This window comes from Scomber scombrus, chromosome 23, assembly GCF_963691925.1.
Source record: "Scomber scombrus chromosome 23, fScoSco1.1, whole genome shotgun sequence".
Lineage (NCBI taxonomy): Eukaryota > Metazoa > Chordata > Actinopteri > Scombriformes > Scombridae > Scomber > Scomber scombrus.
In genome coordinates, this window is record NC_084992.1 from 18,535,569 (window position 1) to 18,560,288 (window position 24,720).

Here is a 24,720-nt window from a genome sequence, read left to right on the forward strand (position 1 = left end):
GCACATGTCTGTGCTTGTATCAAGATAACATGAACATAATACTAACATACTAATTACCTTAAAGTGCATGCATTGTTACGAAAGCTACTGTTACGAAATTTAAACTGTACCTTCAAACAGATTATAATTGCAAACACATGTGGAGTCTTATCATGAGATCTCTCCTTTCAGTGCTGCAAACCACAAAGAAATGTGGTCTCATATTGCACACAATTGTTCTTGTTGCTGCTAAATTTGGAAAATAACCTTAGGCCTGGTCAAGCAGGAGGCTGAGGCACTGACGAGGTTACAATGAAACCACTCAATGGACTGTAGTAGCAGAGCTGACGATAAACATATTGCGTTAAATGTTTTTACATATCTGTTGGAATTTGATCTCACCAGATTTAAAAAACAAACAAAAAGAAAACTAACATTTTTGTTGAGTGATGTGGCTGTATGTATATGATGGTGCCGTAGAGTTAAAGAGCAATAGCTGAGCAGTGAAACTGACAACGGGTTGCATAATATATAACCAGAGCACATACTTTTGTTCATAACTCATACCACAGAGCAGCCCACAGAGGGCCTCAGATGTAGTATTACTGTGATGATGTTAAAATTAAAGCCTCAGTACCTGTTTTATAACTAATCAAGCTACTGAACTACACACTATTAGAAGAAAGACCATAGTGAATACTGTTGTAATCCCTCTTCAATCATTAATTTTACTCTAACACTAATATATTCAATGACCCATTTCTTTCCCCTTACTAGAGTTCTGACAGCGGAATCAGCCCACATATTTTCTGTTTGCATATTATGATTACACCAGCAAAACCGGCTTTTTGAGTGGTTGACTGTGAGGTTGACAGTTCACTGCAACTTCCTGTGTGAGCATAATTTCGCAGAGCTCTGAAGTGACACCAGACTAAGAATTAAAGCTGGAACTTTGTTTTTACTGACCTACTGTTCCCTAGGGGGATTCTAATAAGCACAGTAGCTCAGTTTACAACTCCTGCTCTATGACAAGATGAAATTCCAGCAGAAAACAGAGGACTTCCTTTGATATGCAGCCAGCCTGCTGCAGGAACAACTTATCATGCTGCCTCTCTACTGGGAGATTCTCCAGGAGCACTTCCCACTAGACTTGTTGTCTATGCAGTGTACAGCTGATATTTGGCCCATCAAGCTCAGCGTGGTCTATATACTGCAAGGGCATGGAGACTTTTATGCAGGACTCTGGAAAGCATAGGGTGGTATGTCTCAGGGGACTGGTCAGTTTATTAGTAACCATCTTGGATTATTCAATAAATCAAAGATTAGTGACATTTTAAAGGAAATAAAATGAGTGATTACACCCTCCTCCCTTTGAAACCATGCAGCAAAAATACTGCCTAACACCCATTGTCTCAACATACCCATTCTTCCCCAAAACAATTTCAATTGTGTACGTTTTTTTCCTCCCTGTGGTGCCTGAAAAATGTTCACCGGAGCTAAATTAAACATGTTCACTGTCTACAAACTCTACAAATAAAATTAATCGCTTTCAGTTCAGATGAGTTCAGGTGACATTTTAACTCATGCATATACTTTTACTGCAAAATAATGTACGATATACCACAGAGCTGGTTTTATCTGGTCAGTATTCCTTTCTTATAATCTTATCTGTCAGTCACCGCTCTGCAGTAAATCATATATGTGCACACACTGCCATACACAAATGCTTGTTTTTGTCACTTAGGAGGACCCTGCAATGTTCTTATCCATAACTGCTACATATAAACCTAACTCTGGTCCTAACCCAATCCCTAACAAAGAAACAAGTCTCTTTAGTTCTAGAAAGCAAATCTAAAATAGCTGAATAAAACTTGTGCACACTGCAGTATGTAGTAAAAACAATATTCAAATGTGTTGAAAAGCATGTTTAAAGACAGCATAGGAGAAGGGTTAATGTGTTTAATGGCACATAGCCAGCAACCAACAATCTAAACAGCATTAGTGGACACCCTACATTAGTTCCTCCCCTTACAGCCCCTGTCCACCTTAATCATTGTGTCCACTACTGAAGTAAGCGAGAGGGAGACGCACAGAGAGGGAGAGAGAGTGTATGTTTTTGTTCTGGGACAGAAAGGCGTTCTCCTGCCTCAGGAAGTTGCCTTTAAAGCTGAAGAAGTGGGTTTCCTGTGGAGGAAACGATCACAGAATAGACAAGGCTTAGTTGAAACACCATGTTCCCAACATTTATTGAGTACAGGTCACTCAGTTGTAGAGCAGGCAGCACGCTTTTGTGGAACAAAGTCGGTCTCACGATCTTCAGCGGTGAGTAAAAAGCAGAGATTGCAATATACTGTATGATTGAAATCATCATGCACCTGCTGATAGTAAACCACGTGAGAATGATCTTTATATCTGCCTTGCAGGTGTTTGTTTCCGCTGATGGATTGTGGTTGCTTTGAAGACTTGTTGACTGACAGCACAAACCCTGAGACTGACCTTTCCCACAGAAGAATGCATTTATGAAGATTACACAATGGACAAATAACAAGTAGTTGACACAACTGAGAACTTTTTGTCACCTTTTTTTTTGTTTTGCTTCAAATGGATGAATGGGTATTCCTACACCGAATCATCATCCTGCAAATATCAATCGATGTCTGAGTGAGGTCACCTGTACTTTCCCATGTCAGGTATTTGACCAACAGAGACATGTCCAATGACAGTTGCAACCTCCCCTTCAACACGGACACGCCTGGCCTGACCTGCATCTATGGCCTGATCTTCTCTTTGGGTCTCCCTAGCAACCTGCTGTCTCTCTGGGGACTGTACCAGCTGGGCCGCACCGGTGCGGGAGGCTGCCAGCTGGTCTACATCCTTAACCTACTGCTGTCAGATCTCCTCCAACTACTTACCCTGCCACTGTGGATCCTTTACCTCCAGGGTGGACACCGCTGGCCCTATGGCCAGCTGACCTGTGAGCTGGTGGGCTATGTGTTTTATGTAAATGTCTATGCCAGTGTCATGTTTCTGTGCCTGATAGCGCTGGATCGCTGCCTGGCCATAGTGTACCCACTGAGCAGCCGCAGGGTGAGAACTGTCAGGGTGGCAGCAGTGTCAGGAGTGGCAGTGTGGAGCCTCACATTCCTGTTCTGCCTGTGTGGGCTGTTGCCATCAGTGTTTGACCCAGACAGACTACTGTGTCTGGAGCAGTACCCCGTCAGCCCCAGATATGCCCACTTCAAGATCACCACGGTGGCTCTCGGCTTCCTGCTGCCATGTTCCATACTGGGGTGAGTTATCCAAAGATAACAGTAAAATACTCAAATTAGTCTACCCTTTTCCAGTACCACATTAGTTTCTTCCATGTCTGAGTCTAAGTGGTCAAATTTATGGCACAGTAAAAAGACTACCTTTAATTGAAATGATAAGAAACCTCTGCAACTTGTCAACTACTGAGATACTTTACATTTTTTTGTGATCAGTATAGTTTTAACAAGGTCTTTAGGGAATACCATTTTCTAATCTGCATATGTCTATCTCCTCAGTTACACCTCGGCCCATATTGGGATAACACTCCGACGATCTCCCTCAAAATTGTGGGGATCCTGGTCGTGATCACTGTCAATTTCATTGTTGTGTTTGGACCCTATCACTGTGTGGGTGGATACAGGTTTGTGTCCTTGCTGCTGACCGATGAGCCGTGTGAATTGGAGCGTTCCATTTTCCTCATCTATCGCTTGTGCTACGGTCTGACAAGCCTCAACACCCTGCTGGACCCTCTTTTCTACATCTTCCTGTGCCCTGATGCTCGACTAGAACTGCAAAGGTCCCTGCCCTGTTTAGGAAGGGGTCAAAACACTCGCAAAAAGATGGTCTTCAGTACCAGAGCTCAGACAGACACCCAGAGGGAGAGTGAAACTGGACATAATAATCTTCTAGCAATATAAATTGGATCACATCACAGATCCTCCTGTTGTCATTTAGACAAAGCAATTGTGCCACCCAGTGGAAAAGCATGTGGAGTTCATGATTGCAAAGGCTACTTTGCAGACAGTTTAAGTATTGCTTGTATCTACTCAAAACATTTAACCAAAAAATAATAGAAATACTGTATTTGCCAAAAATACATTTTTTCTAAAAATCCATAAAACCTATTGTGGCTTCAATGTAGAGATATACATCCAAATAAGATATAATCTAGAAATTGAACCTCATTCATTCATTCATTCATATCTGCTACATTAGTTTAGGTTTGTTTTTGACGTCTTGGCCGTGTATGGAAATGTGCCACTGTGAAAATGTCCCTAACTGTTTTTACTGTTATGTTTACAAGCATTAAAAATGATCTAATTGCTTGTTTTTCTGGTTAACATTTTAATAATAGAGTGCAAGTTAATCATTCAGGAAGTTCAAGCATGACTGTGGTTATAGTGTTAAAAAGGAAGTGTCTCACTGCAGCGTCGGTTTTCTTTTCCTGTTTATTAATATATAAAAAAAATCACTCATTAAAAAAGCATTATTATATTAAATGAATGCAATAATAGACATTGATAAAAATGCACAAAATTATATGAAAATGTAATGCATCTGTGACCTAAACTATGAAGTCTTTTTATACTTTTAAGAAACTAAAAAGCAACAACATGAGGCTCATTCTGCAAAATATACATATCAAGTAGCAAAATAAGGAAATCACACATGTACAACCCTGGTTTGAGTATTTACTGCATGTTATATCATAATGCAGACTAATCCCTTGAATGCTCTTGTGAATGTAACAATTAATGGATGGATGAAACAATTTAAGTACCATTAATTAACTAATAAAAGCCAATATTGAAATAATGGTAATAATAGCTGAGGAGCATGGCCATTACAAGCAAATCAAAACCAGTCACTAATAAACGCTGGGTAAAAAACAATTGAGAAAGGTTGGAATAACCTGTGCTTACATAAAAAAATGTTCAATACAATTTTTTTCACACCACTAATCCCATCGCTACAGCAACATCAAGATGATTCTTTGCTATGTACCCGTCAATGAGACTTGAGACTTCTTGCTTCTTGCATGTCTCAAATGAGGTGCTGAGTGGCTGTACAAATAACGTTGAAAATGATGAAAATGGACGCAAAGGGAATTAGGAAGCGACCGAAGGTGAATGAAAACTGTATTTCTGTTAGAGAAGAGGAGAAGAATGGTGAATATGAAATGACTCTATCGTTGTACTGATGGTGCTGTGGAGTGTACAGTATCCTGAATTTATCATGACAAACTGAAGCAAACTACATAAGAAGCAAATTCAAACATGAGCAGATCAGAAAACAGAGCAACATCTGGCTAAAATATGATGAGAGAAGAAAAACGGGCCCGCCTCTTGCACAGGTTTGTTTAAAAAAACAAAAAAGGGTGGTTCTCTTTTTCAGTTGAAGTAAATACAATTCTGTTCACTAGTTGTGAATCACGATATGTATGTTCAGTTCTGAGCAGAGTTAATGAAAACTTCCTCCTGCTCTTGCTCCCCTGTTTTCATGGATGTGGTTTGAATGGAATTCCTCTGCTGTAACACAACCTCAGAGTTGTTGATGGAGCGTGCGGTGCTGCGGCGCCGGGCAAACTCTGCCAGATCCTCAGCCAGAACACTCTCCATCACTGCGCCTAAAGATTGTCTTATCTTTTTGCAAAGGTCAGGGCAGCTGAACACATACAGAATGGGGTTGAGGACGCTGTTGAGGAAGCCGATAGTTGCTGAAATTGGGAGGGCTTTGGCTGCTAATTTCTGTGCAGGATGTCCTTTTGCGGTCACCACCTCCATAACACTGAACAAGTGGAATGGAGCCCAGCAGAGTACAAAGCTCACCACCACAGACACCACAAGCCGAACAAAACGAAAAGGGCGTCGGCAGCCTCTGCGCGCCAAACTGGCATTCACAGCAGTGTAGCTGAGGATGATGATTATAAGAGGAATCAGGAAGGCTAGAAAGAGCTTCATGAAGGCCAAGCCCTTCTCGCGTTGCTTACATAAAGACCCCAGGTCAAAGGACCCACTTGGGAGGAGTTGAGCATAGTGGTAGTAACACATGATCTTGCCATTGTGTAGCTGAATGGTGTCACGGTATATGTAGAAGGGGATAGTGCAGAGCACAGCCAAAGCCCAAATGACACCACACACCCTCCCTGTTTTTTGAATGTTCCTGTAGTTTTGAGCCCAGACAGGTTTCAACACAACAAGGCAGCGATCCATAGAGATGGCCGCCAGCAGGAAGCCACTGACAAACATGTTGAGAAAAAAAATGGAGGAATTGATGCGGCAGAAGGTTGCGCCCAACTTCCAGGTGTCACCATTGGCCATGTAGAGGGTGAAGAATGGCAGGGAGGCAGTAGCCAGCAAGTCAGAGGCTGCAAGATTAAGGATCCAGATGCTGATGACAGAGCGGCGGACATGAAAACCCACTATTCCGATGATGAGCAGGTTTTCCAGAATACCAACGGAAGCGAATAAGCCATGAAGGGAAATGGCAAAAACATTCATGGAACTCAGTGCAGTTGTTTGAGTTGTTGCATTAAGGGTGGAATCTATGAACCTCTGGATGAGTGGACAGTAGACAATTTTATCAGAGGAGGCCATCTTGGAGAGAAAAGATCCTTCTGAGCTGATGTCCTTTAATGGAGCCTTTTGTTTCACACTGCTGAGATCTACAAAAGAGGGTAGAGCATGTTTAGCTTAACAGGAAATTTACAATTTTGATAACAGTTTCAATTCAATACAAAAACTGTTTGAAGTTGTTCATGGCATTTAAAAAAGGTGTTTGTGGTTATCCTAATGCTGAAACTGAAACACCATTGAATTAAACAATAAAAGAGGACAAGAAAAACAGCAGAGGTGAGAGGAACATGGAGGTGTTGTTTCTCAGCTGACTCAGCTTCAACATTCAAATGCTCAATGAGTGTTTGGTTGAACCTTGTGTGCTCCCTTTTAAAATTAAGTGTATAAAGCTGTTTATAAGTGGTAGTAAAAGAAAAGTTTATTAATGTATTGCATTACAAAATCTTCTGGGTTGTCAGGGTGTGAAAACCCAAATATACCATAGTAAAATGATGCTGTATAACAATCACACATTTATTGACCAACAGTTATTTGTCTCAATAAACTTTGGGAAATATAAATTATTTTTTATAACTCATTTATAAGTTTCATGACTCACAGTTGTGTCTTTTTCAAGGAGCTGTAATGTTGAGCTGTACATTATCTCTGAAAGAGGAATTTGTCATTTTGTTTGCCAACTTTGAGCTGACACTGACAGTCTTTTCAGTTTTATCGCCTACACACCCCACATCCTCTCTGCAATTCTTTACTGGCATGCTTGTATAACTATAAGCTTGTCTTTTTGGGCATGTATCAAAACATGAATTGAAAATGTCTCTACCTGATAATGAGTTTCACACATGCTATAGAGGTCAACTCAATAACTCACATAATTGCTGCAATAGAGAATTTAACGAGTAAGTAACTTTGGCTTGGCCTGTTAAATGAGGGAAATCCATATTTGGAAAGCAATAGTTGCAACATTTAAATGCGAATATGCAAAAGGTCAGGATGAAAACCCAACAATGAGGATTCAGTGACATTTTTTAAAATCCTAATGCATAAAAAATGATTTAAAAAAGTCAGGCATTGGTATCTTATCAGATCAAATAATCATGTCAACATATTTCCTCCTTTCAATTATACTGATGTAAGAAATGACCCTTGTGGATTCAATGGTTTCACTGCAAGATAATGACTCTGACATAGATAGCCTCTGTTTTAACCCCTTGTACTACCCTCTTTACGCAAACAAGCAGGCAATCCCTGTGCAAAAAAAATGACTCACCTGTTCGTCTGTCTTCTGCAAGTCCAATGAGGGCTCTGTCATGTTACAATGACATACGACACATACCTAGCACGAAGCTCAGGGGTGTAAAAGTCAGCTATAGGAAGTCATAAACCTCAAAAGGAACTTAGTCTTGTCATAAGATGAAGTGTTAAACCAGTTTCTTTGAAAGGATCTCTGACAGTGTTAGATGTTAACAAAGTCTCTTATTTTTCTTGTATGTGAAAAGAAATTCTCAGAAAATAAGGGTTGCAATTAATAGAACTTATGTGTTATACAGTATATGTGTGTTTGTGGGTTATAATTTGACTAGTTCAAATGATATGTCAGTGCATGAAAATGTTATTATACTAGTTTCTCATAAGAGGTTTGTTTTAAATGTTCTATCATAGTTAAATTGAATCTGTTGACTTCTGACCAAACCACTACCAAAACCAATTCATGACTCATTTATAATCATCAAAGGATGCTGACAAAACAGAGCTTACTAAACTGAATATGCTATTATAACAGCATTACAGCATACCATCAGGACAACACAGCATATATTGTATGATACGCAATGTTTTTCTGTCAAGTTTATTTTAATGGGGTTTAAGACACTTGGCTTGGATTATTGCTAGACATCCCAACCAGCAAAAAGTCATTTCAAGGAGGCCCCACCCTGACCGAGACCCAGACAGGGGGGGGAGGGGTTGGTCTACTATGCAAGACAGAGCAATCAGGAAGCTTTCTCTTTCTCTCTCTCTCTCTCTCTCTCTCACACGCTGCATGGACAGTCAGACACACAAGACTGTGTTCATGCCATACTATTCTCCCACAACTATCATGCCTCTCTCAAAATATATAAATATTTGTCCCTAAGGATTTTGACATTACTGGTCATTTGGGACCTTAAAAGTCATAGAGTAAGTAAGCAGAAATAAGTCAGAAGGTGGTCTGGCCTTGCCTATCAAGTTGGTAGCCCAATAATACAATAGGGTTCTGTATATTTGAGCTTCCTATTATGTAAAATTTGTTTGTCAGTGGTTTACTCTTCAGTTTAGTGCTCAGGAGCTCTAGATGTCTTATGTTGAAAATGTTTTTTGTATTGAAACTTGGCTGAGGAGAATCAAAGTATTATTAATTCACCTGTCTGATGTATGATGCCACCATGATTCTGAGGAAAGGGTCCTCTGTAGTCTTTAAGCCTTCACAGATAGTGCCACGAATACTCTATGCCCAAAAATGGTCATACTCAATGTATCTGCAATATGTGGAGTTTGCCTATTCTTTTGTTATTCTACAAACAAGGAAACACAGTCACACATCTGTGGGCTTGAGGGAGTCAAACAGTCATATCCTTTGACCTTGATTGCCATAGCAATGCTGCGCCACCATTATCAAAATGCCAAAATGCCTTCACCATCTCAAGGAGAGAGACAGTATGTGTCTCTGCTAAGGTGATAGTGCTGCCTTTACTATGGCCTCAAGGCCCATGCTTGACCCTATATATGGAAAATTCTCTGACACTTGCAACTTAAAGACGATTTTCAACTTGATTCCAATGGTTCTTATGTGGGAAGTACTCATACATGACATTAAACTTTGCTCTGAATTCACTCTATTAAAATGCACCTCTAGCAATAGGGAAAAGATGACAAGTGTATTTGGAAGAAAACTAGTTTCATGGTATGATTTTGTAATCAAATATGTGGCACTACTGTTGCAAGGCCAAATGTGTATGTAGGTGAAAGTGTCCACTAGAGCTGCTTTACAGGCACGACCGGAGTAGCTTTGCAACATCAACCAGTGACTGTTGAGGATCTTCAGGAAGACATGAATGAAGACAGAATTATTTTCGACAGTTGATTACAGCCTTCTAATATAACTCGGCAAACTGTTAAACTTTTTGATTTGTATCTTTAAGTGCAAGAAAGGAGAGTGTTTCCTTGCTCTATATGCAAATAGGGTGAATGTATTTTCACACATTGTATCCACCCATAGGCATCATTTTGAAGATTCAAAGCAGAAGTTACCAAACACTAGAACACATGAGTCTGTCACATGATGAAACATTGAACGATCTGCAACAATCAGTCTTTTGCATCAGTTGCAAACATCACTGTTAATAAAAAGCAAAAGCCAAAAAATGTGGGCTCATGTTTGCCCGATCTGAGAATGTAAATGTGATGTGTCAGTGCAAAGCAAATACAACCTTCAGGTTTAATTATGTTCAGTTGTGGGTTTACAGTGACACCTGCTGGTTCATTGGTGAGTTGACAGACTCAATATTCTCAATTCTACATTTCTAGCAGTTCCTCTTTTGAAAACCCAACAAAGCTGCCCAGTAGTTGCATTTTAAAGATACACCTCTGTCTCTTTTTGTGTTGACATAATATAAATTATGTCAACACAATAAATGAATGATTGGTATTCTATAAATACATAAAAACTGCTTATAATTAATTTCCATATGGTGAATAAGCTAATGATAATGTGACAAGCATTTCTGTTTCGTATCTCACTGTTGTATGTAATTGGAGGTTTGTGTGTGTGGGAGTGTGTGTTACTCAGTTTCACAATTGATGGCTAAGCATTATGACTCAAGACGCATACTGATGACAGCATCTTAACTAGAAGTGCATTGCTTATCATTATAGAGGTTGCTGTGTTGACAGATCAAAAGTTAAGATTCCTGCCACATGTCAAAAACACAGAACAGACCATTTTCCCATGACAATATAGAGTTTAAGTCACATTCTTTAGCACAAGTGGAACACTGTGGACATGACATGAATACAAAGGATAGAAATATAGGACCTTTACATGTCTTATTTTTCTTAGGAAAAAAAAGAAGAAGAAGAAGAAGGAGGAAATACTTTGTGTTGTTTGCTAATTGCACATATGACTGCACACACATGATGTGGAGTTCCCTGAGGGTCAACACTTTTGTCCAAAGCAACATACAAATGAGAGTAGAAGAAGTAGAACAAACATCTTCCTAAAGGCAGTTACTGACTGTACAGTACACCACACAGAAAAAAAGGGTGGGGGTGTGTTATGGTACATGACTGCCATCTTGTGGATGGATACGGATAGTACCCTGTGTAATAGGGTTCTGTTTTACATAAAGATTAACTAGTGTCCCGAGCTCTCACTTCTTCACTCCTTTCTTACCAGCCTAATATTAGAGTGATGGAATAGCCAATTTACTTATTGTATGGTCAAGGGATGACATTTTTAATGGTTGGACAATTTTGGGAAATAAATCTGATGAGATGAAATTAACTATTAACTATCACAGGGTGATTGGGCTACTGTAGGGAACTATTGGCTGTCAATAGGATCTGTGGCCATGAGAGGACATTTATTATATTCAGTTAACATTTCCAAAAACATAGCCCCTATATTCTGTAAATAAGTAGGCTACAAGGTTTTTATTTCTGACAACCAGAAAAATGTTTCTACCCTAGAAAAGATAAGATGGTTTATCAGTAGGCATATTTTCAACCAAATAATTAATAACAGACAGTGCATTGCCATACATATTCTACACTTCTATTAGTACAACAATGTAAGAAAACTCTTCTATGAAATTTCATGCTAAGAACACACTGCCATCAAGTCCTCGATATATATGCTGTTGTTGGCCTAAGTGTTGTATAGCTTGGATTATTTATTTGGCCACAGGATAAGGCCACTGTTGACAGATTAGTGGATGAGATAAATTAACAGAGGATGTCCAATCATTTTGCAGCAAATCAATGTTGAAGTTAAAAAAGTTTGCGAAATAACATGGCTGTTGACATTTTAGTAAATTGATAAAATAATCGAGAGATAACCTCACATATTGTATGCAGACCACTCTAACATCACTCTGTAGAGTTGACTGCTGGCCTCAAGACAATAAACATCTCATCCAATGAAGATGATGCAGTTGTTGGCACCCCCGTCAGGCCAATCAGTGTAATGTTCAAATAAAAGAGATCAGTCATAAGAATCATCATTTGAATGCACAATAGAGACACAGGATGTGATTCTTGTGCTGAAAAAGAAAGCATGGCAAACCTCATACATCCGCTAAAGCACATCTAAACCACAAAAAGTTGAACAGAGTTCAACCAAAAATGGCTGAAGATGTCCTAGAAAGATTGTTTTAGGTTACCTAGGTCAGTGGAAAAATATAGAAGCTGTACAAAAAATAAGCAGGTTTTGTTCGGACTCTATGGAAATACTCTACTTAATGAAAAAAAAAACCCCTACAAAATATAAATATATGAAGTCCTTTCAGTTCATCCGTTTCCTTTTTGTGCAATCACTGACAGCCACAAAACTGCACCACCTGTGTTACGTTCAGACCTTTTTCCTCCGAAAGTAGGTTTTGTCTTTAAACCCTTAACTGACAACCCCATTCAACTGGAACAGTGGAGATAAAAGGATGTTCAAATTCTATGTGCTCTTCTTTCAGTTCTCTAGAGCCTGTAAGTCATTGCGTACAATCTTTTTCATGTTGAAAATGAATGATGGGTCTGAGAATTTTATTTTTGAGATTTCATGAACCATCGATATTCTTTAATTTATCTTCATCTGTGTTTCAGGTGGTGCTTTGCTCTACGCTAACCTTGAATACAATGTCACTTTGTCATGTTTTTATTCCTCAGATGTTAAGTATCTGTGCTGGTTCAAACAGGTTGCAGGGGAGCAGCCTGAAATAACATCCTCTTTCTACAATCGTTTACCTGACTCCAACCAATACTACAACCAGTTTAAAGATAACAAACGATTTTCAGTTCACACAGGAGAAAACTTTTACCATCTGAATATTTCTAATGTTCAGCACTTGCTATGTACTTCTGTGGAGAGACCAGAATTATTTTCACTGAGTTTCACAAAAGAATATTTTTGATTTTCAAAGGTATATTGCCTTTTATTTTACATTTTGGACATTTTTTGATCACATCAAATGAATTTCCATTAGATTTTGCCCCTTTTTAACTATTCATGATCCTGTCTAAAATCAAATTTCTCTATTTTTTAGAGTCCAGTCACTTACACCCTATACTTTCTTTATATTTCTGCAATAAGTTTTGAATCCAATGATAATTATTTAGTTTTCTTATTTCTAACAGAATAAGGAGTCTGATGATCTGCAGTATGCACTTCTGGACTTCAAAAAGAGACAATGCAAGAGCAGGAGACGCAGGAGCACACAGGAGGAAACAACTTGTGCTGGACTGAGAGGTTCAGACTGAGACTGATGTTTGCTGTTTAATTAAAACCAAACGATTATAAGGAAATTGCTCATTGAACTAAATTATGTTTTATGCACATAAAACACACTGACACTGGCAATAATAATAATTTCTTCCAGGGGATCCATATAGGTTTACTTGTCATGCTCTGAGTTTTACTTGACCCATTAACCTTTATCTAAAGATGATAATCTCTCAATATCATATTGAAGATTCAAAGCAAAAGTCAAAACACAAGAACATGTGAGTCTATAGCATGATGAAACATGAAAAGATGTGCAAAACATTATTGTTAATAAAATGTGGGCTCATGTTTCTTTTTTTCCCAATCTGAGGATGTAAATGTGATGTGTCATCACCAAGCAAATACAGCCTTCAGGTTTAATTATGTTCAGTTCTGGGTTTACAGTGACACCTGCTGGTTCATTGGTGAGTTGACAGATGCATTATTCTCAATTCTACATTTTCTAGCAGTTCCTCTTTTAAAAACCCAACAAATCTGCCCAGTAGTTGCATTTTAATGATAAACCTCTCTCTTTTTTGTGTTGACATAATATACATGATCTCAACACAATAAATGAATGATTGCTATTCTATAAATACATAAAACTGCTCATAATTTATTTCCATATGGTGAGTAAGCCAATGATAATGTGACAAGCATTTCTTTTTCATATCTCATTTGGATGTATGTGTGTGTGTGAGAGAGTGTGTGTTTCTCAGCTGATGACAGCATCTTAACTAAAAGTATATTGCTCATCATTATAGAGGTTGCTGTGTCAACAGATCAGTTAAGATTCCTGCCACATGTCAAAAACACAGAACAGACCATTTTCCCTTGACAATATAGAGATCAAGTCACATTCTTTAGCACAAGTGACACACTGTGGACATGATATGAATACAAAGGCTCAAGATCCAAATTTGAAAACAAGGATAATGCCAACTGAAGTGCTGCGTGGCTTTGCAAATAATGTTGAAAATGTTGAAAATGGACTTAAAAGGGAATTAAGAAACTGTATTTCTGTTGGAGAAGAGTAGCTGAATGGTGAGTATGAAATTACTCTGTCATTGTACTGATGGTGCTGTGGAGTGTACAGTATCCTGAATGTATCATGACAAACTGAAGCAAACTACATAAGCAGCAAATTCAAACATGAGCAGATCAGAAAACAGAGCAACATCTGGCTAAAATATGATGAGAGAAGAAAAACGGGCCCGCCACTTGCACAGGTTTGTTTGAAAATAAAAAGGGTGGTTCTTTTTGTAGTTGAAGTAAATACAATTATATTCACTAGTTGGGAATCACGATATGTATGTTCAGTTCTGAGCGGAGTTAATGAAAACTTCCTCCTGCTCTTGCTCCTCTGTTTTCATGGATGTGGTTTGAATGGAATTCCTCTGCTGTAACACAATCCCAGAGTTGTTGATGGAGCGTGCAGTGTTGCGGCGCCGGGCAAACTCTGTCAGATCCTCAGCCAGAACACTCTCCATCACCGCACCTAAAGATTGTCTTATCTTTTTGCAAAGGTCAGGGCAGCTGAACACATACAGAATGGGGTTGAGGATGCTGTTGAGGAAGCCGATAGTTGCTGAAATTGGGAGGGCTTTGGCTGCTAATTTCTGTGCAGGATGTCCTTTTGGGGCCACCACCTGCATAACACTGAACAAGTGGAATGGAGCCCAGCAGAGTACAAAGCTCACCACCACAGACACCACAAGCCGAACAAAACGAAAAGGGCGTCGGCAGCCTCTACGCGCCAAACTGGCATTCACAGCAGTGTAGCTGAGGATGATGATTATAAGAGGAATCAGGAAGGCTAGAAAGAGCCTCATGAAGGCCAAGATCTTCTCGCGTTGCTTACATAAAGATCCCAGGTCAAAGATCCCACTTGGGAGGAGTTGAGCATAGTGGTAGTAACACATGATCTTGCCATTGGGTAGCTGAATGGTGTCACGGTATATGTAGAAGGGGATTGTGCAGAGCACAGCCAAAGCCCAAATGACACCACACACCCTCCCTGTTCTTTGGATGTTCCTGTAATGTCGAGCCCAGACAGGTTTCAACACAACAAGGCAGCGATCCATAGAGATGACCGCCAGCAGGAAGCCGCTGACAAACATGTTGAGAAAAAAAATGGAGGACATGATGCGGCAGAAGGTTGCGCCCAACTTCCAGGTGTTACCATTGGCCATGTGGAGGGTGAAGAATGGCAGGGAGGCAGTAGCCAGCAAGTCAGAGGCTGCAAGATTAAGGATCCAGATGCTGATGACAGAGCGGCGGACATGAAAGCCCACTACTCCGATGATGAGCAGGTTTTCCAGAATACCAATGGAAGAAACTAAGCCATGAAGGGAAATGGTAAAAATATTCATGGGACTCAGTGCAGTTGTTTGAGTTGTTGCATTAAGGGTGGAATTTATGAACTTCTGGATGAAAGGACAGTAGACAATTTTATCAGAGGAGGCCATCTTGGAGAGAAAAGATCCTTCTGAGCTGATGTCCTTTAATTGAGCCTTTTGCTTCACACTGCTGAGATCTACAAAAGAGAGTAGAGCATGTTTAACTTAAAATATAAAGCTGTTTATAAGTGGTAGTGAACATTTTTTTATTGATATATTGCATTAGAAAAACTTTTGGGTTGTCAGGGTGTGGAAACACCCTAATATACAATAATAAAATGATGCTGTATAACAATCACAAATTAAGTGACCGACAGTTATTTGTCTCAATGAACTTTGGGAAATATAAATAATTTTCTTCTTTCTTTTTTTTTTAAACCGATAGTGGGCAGGATTAATTCTGTAAAAATGACCATTCTGCCTCGATTCCTGTTCTTGTTTCAGACTGTCCCCGTGTTTATTCCAAAAATCTTTTTTCAAGAGCCTAGATAAATGCATAGCATCTTTTATTTGGAATAGAACGGTTCCAAGAATTAGAAAAGCCTTTTCAGAGAGAAGGGGGACTGGCACTTCCACATTTTGGCCCTGTATGGGCAGAGATGGAACAGTTTACATGCAACCCAGTGTCATTACCAGCGATGCTCTGCGTACCACTACCTCGTAGCAAAAAATGCCAGACAGTCAACCCCATAGTAAATAGTTCACTGAAGATATGGTCCCAGTTCAGGTCCACTCTTAAACATAAACAAACGCTTTCTTTGCTACCTATTGTATCAAATGGGCTATTTCCACCTTCAATGATGGACTCTGCTTTCAAATTGTGGTTTAGGAAGGGACTACAGTGTGTTAGGGACCTTTTTCATGAAAACAATTTCTTATCTTTTGAGCACATTGTGGGGGAACATGGCATACCTAGATCTCACTTCTTTAGATATCTGAAAGTACACAGTCTAGTCCAGAAACACTTTGCCTCCTTCCCATCTCCCTCAGTAGGTGGCTTGATTGAGGAACTTTTAGAATGGGATCCTCTGGAATGTGGCCTCATAGACTATATAGCATACCAAAGAGTGGCTTCCCCTTCTTTGAACCATCTGAGGGAACAGTGGAGTGAAGATTTTGGGGCAGATATTTCAGACGAAGTCTGGCAGTATGCAGTTGAACGTATCCATTCAACATCTGTGTGTGTAAGGCATGGTCTATTACAATTTAAGGTCATCCACAGGCTCCATTTCTAAAAAAGTAAACTTGCTAAGATGTTCCCAGGAACAGACCCAATCTGCTCCTGGTGCCATCAGGATGAAACCACCCTTTGTCACATGTTTTGGTCTTGCCCTGCCCTGGTCCCATTCTGGACTGCCATTTTTGAGACTTTTACATATATTTGTGAGAAAGAGATACCACTAGATCCAGCAATCGCAATATTTGGGGTTGCCCCTACGGAAATCTCATTGTCAGTGGCACAGAGCGACGCAGTGGCCTTCTCGTCATTACTAGCACGGAGGCTGTTATTGTTAAAGTGGAAATCCGCTAAACCACCATCACATTCCCAATGGGTACACAATGTTATGTCGTTTCTGAAGTTAGAAAAGCTGAAATATTCATTAAGAGGCTCAACCAAGAGGTTTGATAAGGTTTGGCGTCCATTTCTATGTTACTTCGAAGAAAAAATCGTCCCTGAACAGCAGACGTAGGTCCCCCCCCCCCCACCCCACCCCCACCCCCCCACACACACACAGTTTGTTATTGTTGAAAACCCAAAAATGAGGTTCCCAACGCATAAAAAAATAATTTTAATAAGTCTGGTATTGGTATCAGCATATTGGTAAACATATTTCCTCCTTTCAATTATACTGAGTGAAGACATGACTCTCGTGGATTTAATGATTTCAAGCAAGATAATGACTCTGACATAGATAGCCTCTATTTTAACCCCTTGTACTAACCTTATTACACAAACATGCAAGCAATCCCTGTGCAAAAAAAAATACTCACCTATTCACCTGTCTTCTGCAAGTCTAATGAGGGCTCTGTCATGTTACAATGACATATGACACATACCTAGCACAAAGCTCAGGGGAGTAGAAGTCAGCTATAGGAAGTCATGAACCTAAAAAGGAACCAAGTCTTCTCATAAGAAGAAGTGTTAAACCAGTTACTTTGAAAGGATCTCTGACAGATGTGTTAGATATAAACAAAGTGTCTTAGTTTTCTGGTACTGTATGTGAAAAGAAATTCTCAGAAATAAGGGTTGCGATTTACAGAACTTATGTGTTATCTGATTGTGTTTGTTGGTTATAGTTTGACTAGTGCATATGATATGTCAGTGCATGAAAATATTACTATTACACGATTGTTAATTTTCCTGTTTGATTTATTGTTACTATACTAGTTTCTCATAAGAGGTTTGTTTAAATGTTCTATCATAGTTAAATTGAATATGGTGACCTCTGACCAATCCACTACCAAAACCTTCATCAAAGGACACTGACAAAATATAACAGCATTACAGCATACCATCAGGACAACACAGCATATATTCTATGATACGCAATATGTTTCTGTCAAGTTTATTTTAATGGGGTTTAACACACTTAGCTTGGATTATTGCCAGACATCCCATCATCAAGTCATTTCAGGGAGGACCCCCCACCGACCGAGACCCAGACCAGGGGGGAGGGGTTGGTCTACTATGCAAGACAGAGCAATCAGGAAGCTTTCTCTTTCTCTCTCTATCTCTCTATCTCTCTCTCTCTCACACGCTGCATGGAGCTCAAGATGTGTTATGCTGAAAATGTTTTTTTGTATTGAAACTTGATTGAAAAATCAAAGTATTATCAATACACCTGTCTGATGCATGATGCCACCATGATTCTGAGGAAACTGTCCTCTGTAGTCTTTAAGCTGCGCCCTCAAATGGGGGCCTCCATTTGCTGACCCTGTGTCTCACCTGTCTGTTCGTCTCTGTCGCTTTTATTGTTTTAAGTGCGTCCTAATGAGTGTCTTTAAGTAGTTTTGAAGTGGTTTCAACGCACGCACATCAGATCTCAAGGAAAATGAACTTTTCCGCCGTTTATATCTCTCTGATAACACTCCTGTCGACGATATCCGAGGTAAACGCTGACAATAGGCCTACTAACAATGGGATTACCCGGTGTAGATACTGAATATGCTATGAATTGGCACATGCTAAAATATCAGATAATGGGAGTAATTACTTTATTGTTTGTTTCATATAAAAATGCAATGCTATGTGTGACAGTTTGAAAGCAGTAAGTTTGTTGTGTAATAAGAATGCATCATCCCAGCTGGAAGACAGTTGACCTTTGGTAAAGACATGATTATCACATTGCAGGGGTAAAGACAGAACAGTGCTTCTCTCAATAATAATGATCAGGAAGTAGTTATCTCAGGGGCTACTGTTCTGTACTCAGGGATACAGGATGTTTTGTGATTTGGTAGTTTCAGAGACAGGAACTATCACACTACCCTGGACGTTGCTTAAGGAGGTCACAGGAAGGACACATGAGAAGATGGAGGAGGGAGTCCGATCAACTGCCCACCAGGAGACCACACCACACATTGCATAACCATTCTGGATTGTATATAAGACTGGGTTAGGAAGAGATAGGGCTCAGACTTCGTGAACTGACCAACACTTTGTTGCTTTGTCAGGGAAAGGAAGCTCTTGACCCAGAGCTCTGTATGCTTCATTCATTTGCTGCTAAAGACGATTTTCAAGTTGATTCCAATGGTTCTTATGTGGGAAGTACTCATACATGACATTAAACTTTGCTCTGAATTCACTCTATTAAAATGTACCTCTAGCAATAGGGAAAGATGACACAAGTGTATTTGGAAGAAAACTAGTTTCATGATATGATGTTGGAATCAGATATGTGGCACTACTGTTAAAAAGGCCAATTATGTATGTAGGTGAAAGTGTCCACTAGAGCTGCTTTACAGGCACGACCGGAGTAGCTTTGCAACATCAACCAGTGACTGTTGAGGATCTTCAGGAAGACATGAATGAAGACAGAATTAGTTTTGGCAGTTGATTGTGTAACAGAGATAATCAGTATTATTAGAGAATGATTGAAAGGTATTTACACACAGCCTCCATCTAAGAAATAATCCAAATGTAGGTGCATTTTATGACCAAACAGGTAGAGACTTTGTTTATTCAGACCTTTCAAACCAGGAAAAGACAACATTTGAAAATAACAGAAAGCCAGATAATAAGCAATTGAAACACTAGAAGGAGAATAAGGTCATGGGAAAATGTTCGTGTGTTTCACTTATTTTCTTGCACTGGTGGGACTGACAGTGAACCGAAAAAAACACTGAGGTTGTGTTTTGGAATATAAGGAAATTGCACATTTGACTAAATTATGTTTTATGCATATAAAACACACTGACACTGGCAATCAATAATTATTTGTTCCAGGGGATCCATACAGGTTTACTTGTCATGCTCTGAGTCTAACTTGACCTATTGACCTTTAACTATAGATGATAATCTCTCAAATGAAAAAGGAACAACCTAGAAACTGAACTTTGCGAAATACCAATGAGCTATTGCAATAGTTTTAAACCCTTGAAACCACAGTTTGTGACTTTGACTGATTAAATCTCTTTCAGTATCCACCCATAGGCATCATTTTGAAGATTCAAAGCAGAAGTTACCAAACAAATAAGGTGAATGTGTTTTCACACATCGCATCCACCCATATGCATCATTTTGAAGATTCAAAGCAGAAGTTACCAAACACTAGAACACGTTAGGTTGTCACATAATGAAACATTGAAAGATGTGCACAAATCAGTCTTTTGCATCAGTGGCAATCAGTAGTTGCATTTTAATGATACACTTCTGTCTCTTTTCTCAATTATTCATGTATTGTGTTGATATAATGTATATTATGTAATGTATATTATTTCAACACAATACATGAATGATTGGTATTCTATAAATACATAAAAAACTGCTTATATCATATCCATATGGTGAGTAAGTTAATGATAGTGTGACAAGCATTTCTGTTTCGAATTTCACAGTTGTATGTATTTGGATATGTGTGTGTGTGTGTGTGTGTGTGTGTGTGTGTGTGTGTGTGTGTGTGTGTGTGTGTGTGTGTGTGTGTGTGTGTGTGTGTGTGTGTGTGTGTGTGTGTGTGTGTGTTCTCAGTTTCACAATTGATGGCTAAGCTTTATGGTTCAAGAGATTTTCTTAGAAAGAAGAAGAAGAAGAAGAAGAAGAAGAAGAAGAAGAAGAAGAAGAAGAAGAAGAAGAAGAAGAAGAAGAAGAAGAAGAAGAAGAAGAAGAAGAAGAAGAAGAAGAAGAAGAAGAAGAAGAAGAAGAAGAAGAAGAAGAAGAAGAAGAAGAAGAAGAAGAAGAAGAAGAAGGAAATACTTTAATACTTTGTGTTGTTTGGTAATTGCACATATTACTGCACAAAAAATGATGATGATGTGGAGTTCCCAGAGGGTCAACACTTTTGTCCAAAGCAACATACAAATGAGAGTAGAAGAAGTAGAAGTAGAACAATCATCTTCCTAAAGGCAGTTACTGACTGTATAGTACAACACACAGAAAAAGGGGTGGGGGTGTGTATCATTATATGAGTTGTGTTATGGTACATCACTGCCATCTTGTGGATGGATACGGATAGTACCCTGTGTAAAAGGGTTCTGTTTTAAATAAAGATTAACTAGTGAAACAAAACGTGTGTCCCGAGCTCTCACTTCTTCACTCCTTTCTTACCAGCCTAATATTAGAGTGATGAAATAGCCAATTTACTTATTGTATGGTCAAGGGATGACATTTTTAATGGTTGGACAATTTTGGGAAATAAATCTGATGAGATTAAATTAACTATGATCACAGGGTGATTGGGCTACTGTAGGGAACTATTGGCTGTCAATAGGATCTGTGGCCATGAGAGGACATTTATTATATTCAGTTAATATTTCCAAAAACATAGCCTCTATATTCTACGGAGCCCCTGAGGGGACATGAGGCACAAAAAAAAAGAGGCCAGTTATCTCAGGATACTGAGATAACTAAGTCAGGATCCCAAGATAGGTAAGTCGGGATCCCGATTTACCTATCTCGGGATCCTGAGATAACTTTTCAAGGTCAATGTACTTCCGGATCAGTTCAGCAGCCATCGGGATAACTTGAATGTAATGTGTGTAATTTGAATGTAAATATTTATTTAAAGCAGAAGTGATTTTTTTAAAACATAATTTCGGTTGGTAGGTTAGACAAAACTGACAAATCACCCGTGCCTTCTGTTAAGAACTGATTTAATATGTTTATATTTGAGGCCAAGTTCGAAATAAAACTCTATGAACTGTTCCATTGTTGTTGTTCTTGTCTTCCATGATACCAAACTGACCCAGAAGAACATTGACGACACTACGGAGCACCTGAGGGGACACGGAGATCAGGGGGAAAAAATCTGTACTTATCTTGGGATCCTGAGTTAACTAAGTCATTATCCCGACTTAGGTATCTCGGGATCCCGAGTACAACAATGTAAGAAAACTCTCCTATGAAATTTCATTCTAAGAACACAATGCCATCAAGTCCTCGATATATATGCTGTTGTTGACCTAAGTGTCGTATAGCTTGGATTATTAATTTGGCCACAGGATAAGGCTACTGTTTGATTAGAGGATGAGATAAATTAACAGAGGAAGTGCAATCATTTTGCAGCTAATTAATGTTGAAGTTAAACAAGTTAAGAGTTTGAGAAATAACATGGTTGTTGATATTTTAGTAAGTTTGATAAAATAATTGTGAGATAAACCAACATATTGTAGGCAGACTTTCACATCACTCTGTAGGGCTAACTGCTGGCCTCAAGACAATACACAACTCATCCAATGAAGATGATGCAGTTGTTGGCGCCCCTCTCAAGCCAATCAGTGTTCAAATAAAGCATATCAGTCATGAGAAGCATAATTTGAATGCACAATAGATACACAAAATGTTAGCACCAGAAAGCCTGACAATATATCTTTCATACTGTATATCTGCTAAAACACATCTAAACTTTAAAAAGTCGAAGAGAGTTGTTGTATGTAATTTTACATAGTCAGCTCATGTTTGCTGGGCTATGAGACGGGAAGTCTAGTGCATCAGCAGTATTGCAGATTTTAGGAAAAGGATCTGGCTGGGCCCCAGAAACAGGTGTAGCATTCTCTTCAAAATACCCCTTGGGGAAATACTTAACATGCTAGCACCACTATATAGACCTGTCCCTCGACCACTGTGAATCATCATCATACCCTGTCTTCTTGAATGCTGTGTTTGCTGTTTATGATGATCCGAGCTCGAATTAACCCATGCATTCTTACAGAATTCCTGATTTGATTCATCTTTGCCGATCAACCATCATCACAGAAACTCTCATTATCAAGAGTTCAACCAAAAACGGCTGAGGATATCCTAGAAAGATTGTTTTAGGTTACCTAGGTCAGTGGAAAATTTTAGCAGCCATCCAAAAAACAAGGTTTTGTTCGGACTATATGGAAATATTCTACTTTACATAATGAGAAAAACCCTACAAAATGTCAATATATGAAGTCCTTTCAGTTCATCCATTTCCTTTTGTACAATCACTGACAGCCACAAACTGTACTTCTGTAGAGACCAGGATTACTTTCACTGAGTTTCACAAAGGAATATTTTTGATTGTCAAAGATTCATTGTCTATTGTCTTACATTTTGGACTTTTTCTTCATCACGTCACATGAATTTCCATTAGATTTTGCCCTTTTTTTCCTTTTCATGACCCTGTCTAAAACCAAATTTCTCTATTTTTTAGAGTCCAGTCACTGAACTGAACTGCACAGTGCATACAGGAACGAGTGATGAAGAACACAATACTTATTGGTTCAATGTTTGTTTTGACAGTAAAAATTCACAATTTTTCATTTAACATTACCATGTCTTTTCACTGTGAACTCATTTCATTGAAACATCAAAGATAAGTGAACCAACACTGAACCCTTTAATGATGATGACAGATAATTGGAAAAGTAATAATTATAGATTCTGATTTTCTTTAAAAAATATTATTTTTTATTAAAAATACAACAAATAACAGGAAAGTAATAACTCTAAAATATTTTTTTTCAAGGTCTGCACCCCCAGCAAAGTGTCCCAGAATACACTGCCGACACACAGGTTGGTTTATAAAGTCAACCAGACATATCCTTATATACTTTCTGCATATTTCTCCAATACGTTTTTAATCCCTTGATAATTATTTAGTTTTCTTATTTCCAACAGAATAAGGAGTCTGATGATCTGCAGAATGCACCCCTGGACTTCAAAAAGAGCAAGTGTAAGAGCAGGAGACGGAGGAGCACAGAGGAGGAAACAAATTATGCTGGACTGAGAGGTTCAGACTGAGACTGATTATTGCTGTTTAATTAAAACCAAACGAATATAAGGAAATTGCACAACTGACTAAATTCTGTTTCATGCACATAAAACACACTGACACTGGCAATAATAGTAATTTCTTTCAGGTGATCCATATAGGTTTACTTGTCATGCTCTGAGTCTTACTTGACCTATTAACCTTTATCTATAGATGATAATCTCTCAAAAATGAAAAAAAGGAACATGTGGAAAATGTGGACTCATGTTTGTGTTTTTCCCAATCTGAGGATGTAAATATGATGTGTCATCACAAAGCAAATACAGCCCTCAGGTTTAATTATGTTCAGTTCTGGGTTTACAGTGACACCTGCTGGTTCATTGGTGAGTTGACAGACTCAATATTCTCAATTCTACATTCGACACCTCTGTCTCTTTATGTCAACACAATACAAAAATGATTGCTATTATATAAATACATACAACTGCTCATAAATAATTTCCATATGGTGAGTAAGCCAATGATAATGTGACAAGAATTTCTGTTTCGTATCTCATTTGGATGTATGTGTGTGTGATAGAAGGTGTGTTTTTCAGTTTCAGAAGTGATAGCTAACCATTATGTCTCAAGAGGTATACTGATGACAGCATCTTAACTACAAGTATATTGCGCATCATTATAGAGGTTGCTGTGTCAACATATCCTGAAGTTATCATGACAAACTGAAGCAAACATCAGATGCAAATTCAAACACGAGCAGATCAGAAAACAGAGCAACATCTGGCTAAAATATGATGAGAGAAGAAAAACGGGCCCGTCTCTTGCACAGGCTTGATTTA

General features: G+C 38.8%; 3 protein-coding genes across 3 annotated transcripts; 1 reads left to right on the forward strand and 2 right to left on the reverse strand.

The window, feature by feature from the left end:
• The first annotated feature begins 2,207 nt into the window (after window positions 1–2,207).
• Window positions 2,208–4,423, forward strand: si:dkey-165a24.9 (G-protein coupled receptor 4). The gene is given in 4 exon segments (XM_062445028.1): window positions 2,208–2,301; window positions 2,403–3,269; window positions 3,525–3,565; window positions 3,568–4,423. Coding segments are annotated over 3 exon segments (981 nt in total). The 5' UTR covers window positions 2,208–2,301; window positions 2,403–2,688; the 3' UTR covers window positions 3,927–4,423.
• A 736-nt stretch (window positions 4,424–5,159) lies between these two features.
• Window positions 5,160–6,605, reverse strand: LOC134006238 (prostaglandin D2 receptor 2-like). The gene has a single exon (XM_062445325.1). It carries the CDS (start codon window positions 6,603–6,605, stop codon window positions 5,454–5,456), a length of 1,152 nt encoding a protein of 383 aa, XP_062301309.1. The 3' UTR covers window positions 5,160–5,453.
• A 7,739-nt stretch (window positions 6,606–14,344) lies between these two features.
• On the reverse strand, window positions 14,345–21,656 carry LOC134006239 (prostaglandin D2 receptor 2-like). Its single transcript, XM_062445327.1, has 3 exons — window positions 21,593–21,656; window positions 16,887–17,015; window positions 14,345–15,625 (listed from the first exon to the last, which is right to left on the reverse strand). The coding sequence occupies exons 1-3, from the start codon at window positions 21,654–21,656 to the stop codon at window positions 14,406–14,408; spliced, it is 1,413 nt and encodes a 470-aa protein (XP_062301311.1). The 3' UTR covers window positions 14,345–14,405.
• Window positions 21,657–24,720: the final 3,064 nt, after the last annotated feature.

Bases quoted from the DNA above. Each gene is read 5' to 3' on its own strand.
- LOC134006238 (XM_062445325.1), bottom strand. From the start codon at position 6,605: ATGGCCTCCTCTGATAAAATTGTCTACTGTCCACTCATCCAGAGGTTC.
- LOC134006239 (XM_062445327.1), bottom strand. From the start codon at position 21,656: ATGGCTGCTGAACTGATCCGGAAGTACATTGACCTTGAAAAGTTATCT. The intron at 17,016-21,592 runs GTAAATCGGGAT...ATGGTGGTTTAG, and splicing joins ATCTCAGGATCCCGAGATAG to CGGATTTCCACTTTAACAAT. The intron at 15,626-16,886 runs GTATCTCTTTCT...TCTCTTTTGTAG, and splicing joins TGCGATTGCTGGATCTAGTG to ATCTCAGCAGTGTGAAGCAA.